This window comes from Pinus tabuliformis, chromosome 4_2 (genome assembly GCF_031772625.1).
Source record: "Pinus tabuliformis cultivar Carrire ecotype Pingquan chromosome 4_2, CPIR1, whole genome shotgun sequence".
NCBI lineage: Eukaryota > Viridiplantae > Streptophyta > Pinopsida > Pinales > Pinaceae > Pinus > Pinus tabuliformis.
In genome coordinates, this window is record NC_142304.1 from 657,769,175 (window position 1) to 657,773,214 (window position 4,040).

Consider the following 4,040-nt stretch of genomic DNA (forward strand, 5'->3'; position numbering starts at 1 on the left):
CTTTGTATTGTCATGTTGATGATCCTATTCATTTCGAAGATGCAATTAAAGATAAGAAATGGATAGAAGCTATGGACGAGGAGATCAACGCCATAAAGAAAAACAAAACATGGGATTTGGTTGAGCTACCAAAAGGCAAAGAAGTCATTGGAGTGAAATGGGTTTACAAGACCAAGAGCACTGCTGAAGGCAATATAGAAAGGCACAAGGCAAGGCTGGTTGTCAAAGGGTATAGCAGCAATATGGGAGAGATTATGAGGATACTTTCGCACCGGTTGCAAGAATGGAAACCGTGAGAGCAGTGCTGTCCATAGCAGCTCAAAACAAGTGGAAAGTTTACCAAATGGACGTGAAGTCAACATTCCTAAATGGAGTGTTAATGGAAGAGGTTTACATTGAACAACCTCTAGGCTATGAGAAGAAAGGTGAAGAGCACAAAGTGTGCAAATTGAAGAAAGCTCTTCATAGGCTGAAGCAAGCGCCAAGAGCATGGTACAGCAGGATAGATTCCTATCTATCGGATAATGAATTTGACAAGTGTGAAGGAGAACCCACCGTCTACATCAAAGAAAAATATGGTAAAATTTTAATTGTTGTCTTATATGTTGATGATGTTATTTTCACAGGTAATGATGATCAGCTCATTAAGAATTTTAAATCAGTCACGAAAGAGGAATTTGAAATGACTGACATAGGTTTCTTGAGATACTTCTTAGGCATAGAAGTAGATCAAAATGAAAAAGGAATTTTTATCTCACAAGCTAGATATGTAAATCAAGTGTTGGGCAGATTTAACATGCAAGAATGCAAAGCAGCGATCACTCCCACAGTAATGGGATTAAAACTCAGCAGAGAGGACAGCAGCAAGGATTTTGATCCTAGTTTGTACAAGAGTATTGTTGGCAGCCTTATGTATTTAACAGCTACTAGGCCTGACATTATGTTTGCTGTTAGTTTAATTTCCAGATTCATGGAGAGGCCAAAGGAGGCACATTGGCAGGTAACAAAAAGAATTTTAAGGTATGTCAAAGGTACCAAAATGTTTGGAATTTTATATACGGTCTCAGAATGTTCAGATCTAATTGGATACACTGATAGTGATTGGGCTGGAAGTATAGATGATCGGAAAAGCACTTCCGGTTATGTTTTTCACACGGGTTCAGGAGCCATTTCATGGGCTTCTAAGAAGCAGTCCATTGTAGCATTGTCTACAGCAGAGGCTGAATATGTGGCAGCTACAGCAGCAGCATGTCAAGCAGTTTGGATGAGAAGAATGTTGAGGAGCTTAGGTCAAGAGCAGGCAAAAGCAACAGTGATTTTTTGTGACAATAGCTCAGCTATTGCATTGTCAAAGAATTTAGTGTTTCATAAGAGAACGAAACACATTGATACAAGGTTTCACTACATCACAGAATTGGTGAACAATGGAGAAATTGTCTTAGAACATTGTAGGACTCAAGAACAGGCAGCAGACATTTTGACAAAGCCATTGGATCAGAAAAGCTTTGAATTTTTGAGAAAATGTCTGGGTATGACTGAATGCCCAGCAGTTGAAATTAAAGGGGAGTGTTGAAAATGTAATTTCAACCGCACATCAGTTGACCCGTGGAGCAGTAGTTAATGCACCCAAAACCGCTCAGCAAAACCACCAGAGCATATCGGACCGCCTTTGATCATAAAGTAGTTTCCGTATAATCGAGCCTGATACAATTATACTTAGCCACGTGGTCCTCCATATACGTCAGCAGGTCTGACATTTTGGAGCCTAAAGTTCAGCGTGAAGTGGGCTCCCGATATTCATTCCAGCCGTCCGATCGCCTTCAAAGTTCTCCACCGTCCATCATTCAACCTGCATACGAGCCAACATTAAATTATGCGTGGAGTAAAATTCAAGTTTGGTTGACCGCAGTTTTCTTACTAATGCATTTAATAAATCCCCATAAGTGTAGGTAGAGTATTTAAGTTTTATATACGGCATATATTATTATACATCAAAATGTGTTATAGTTTTTTTTTGTTGGGGCGTTGACCATTGTAAAAAAAATGAAGCAGCAGAACACACGCGCGTGTGAATAAAAAAAAGGAATGAAGACTTGTGAACAGAGTGGGAAGCATAACGCACAGCAGTGCAAAACATATGAATAACCAGGGGTTGAAAGGTATTTTTGTGTGTTGCTCAAACGAATGGAAGAACGCACAGTAATATGAATGACTGTGAATTTTTATTTTTGAAAATGAAATGCAATGTAAAAATTTTACAGCATATGTAAAAATGTTTTACAGCATTATGTGTAAATTAGTTTTACACCAGTAAATGTAAAAGGGGTTTTACAGCAGTAAATGTAAATGGGTTTTTACACACCAGCAGTGTAAATTCTCAGTGGAGACAGAGTTTTGTTGAATGTATTTTTGGTGAATCTCTCTCAGTAAAAGAGGATGAATATGTATCAGGCATTTTGTTTTAATGAATAGAAATCATTTTATGGTGGTGTAATACTCTATTCTCAGTCTTTTTTTAATAGCTTCCCTGTGCAAAGGATCATGTGGAGAAAAAAAAACAGAGCATTGCCTCTGTGTTTAGTTTTTATTTGTTTTTGGGATTTTACCAGAAAAATCCCCAACAATTTATTGGGGAAGCTTCCACCTCAACCGGGATCTCTTCTGATTTTCTCTCTCCCAACTACCTATATATAGTAGACCAGTTTTACGCTGACAACTCGGTTCTTCCATTAAATCCAAAAGGAAAAGTCGGATGATATAAACAAGGCTCTGTAGTGTTGTATCTAATGTTTTTTAATCACAGCGGTAAGGATGGCAGTCTCCAAGCGAGGAAGAGATGAGTATTGGAATGGCTGGTTGAATTTGCCAGACGCGAAGCCAATTAATGGCAGATTAACCTTAGCGAATGGTAATGATGTCACAGAAGAGAGCGACATAGGGATCAAGGCGGTTATAAATTCTCTGGATAACGAAATTGGGTTGAAGACCCAATCAGATCATAATATCGACTCCACCGATGGAGAGGAGGGCAGTGCTGACCAGATGGGTTCAAAAAAGCATGGCGAATTAACTGCAGACCGGAACTCTCAAGTGACCTCGGTCACTTCTGATATAGGAGACTTCACATGTTACGAAAATGCTCTCGTAGAGCTCGATTTGTTCGTAGATCAGTTTAGTCCGGATGAACTTGGAATCATCATGAGCTATGCCGATGGAGATTCAATTCCGGAAATCATGTATTTGGATGCTGTGCATAGCTATGATGAGACCAGTGAAGTTTTCTATGGGTCCCTATGGGAGGATGATATTTGGCAGTTGAATGAACATCCAGTCATTCAAAATGATTTTGCATTGGCACAGCCAGAAGAAATTGGAATTAATGGAATCGAGGTTCATGACGTTTGGGACTAGACCATTCCACGTGTCAACGCCAATTAGAAACGATTGTATTTGAGAAAAATCTTTGCCTCTCTTTGCAAGTTAAAAACATTATCAATCCAACCTATTTCCATTGATTTGTCTTAGATTTGAAGCCGTTGTCACTCAAAATTGTATCTGAAAAGACGAAGGCGGACGTGAAGCCTTCGTTTTCATTCTGCTGAACATATGGTTTCGCGTTGTTTAATAATATCTAAAATTTCACAAAACAAGTTTATCAAAATGTTCGATAAAATATTTAACTGCAATTTAATGACCTTTTTTTAACTATCAGTAACCTAAAGGAATAGGTTTGTCTCATTTTTCTCCCAAAAAAAAGCACCAACGCCTCCAATCCTCAAATCTGTTTTAGAGTATTGAGTTTTCTTAGGTGGTTAATTACACACTGCAATTATCATTAAATAAGATCTGTTTTAGAATATTGGGTTTTCTTAGGTGGTTAATTACACTCTGCAATTATCATTAAATAAGCTTATAAAGACCGAAGTCAATATCTCAAACCGTCCAATGTTCAAAATTGGTCTTTCTCAAGGCATATAGTCGAAGTTGATAAGAATATGTTGATTACTCAACTACAACTAGCTAAACATATCAATACTCCC

General features: G+C 38.2%; 1 protein-coding gene across 1 annotated transcript; it reads left to right on the forward strand.

Moving 5' to 3' along the window:
- Nucleotides 1-2,799: 2,799 nt before the first annotated feature.
- LOC149171125 (uncharacterized) lies at nt 2,800-3,661 on the forward strand. Its single transcript, XM_089427446.1, has one exon. The coding sequence runs from the start codon at nt 2,812-2,814 to the stop codon at nt 3,409-3,411; it is 600 nt and encodes a 199-aa protein (XP_089283572.1). The 5' UTR covers nt 2,800-2,811; the 3' UTR covers nt 3,412-3,661.
- The last annotated feature ends 379 nt before the right edge of the window (nt 3,662-4,040 follow it).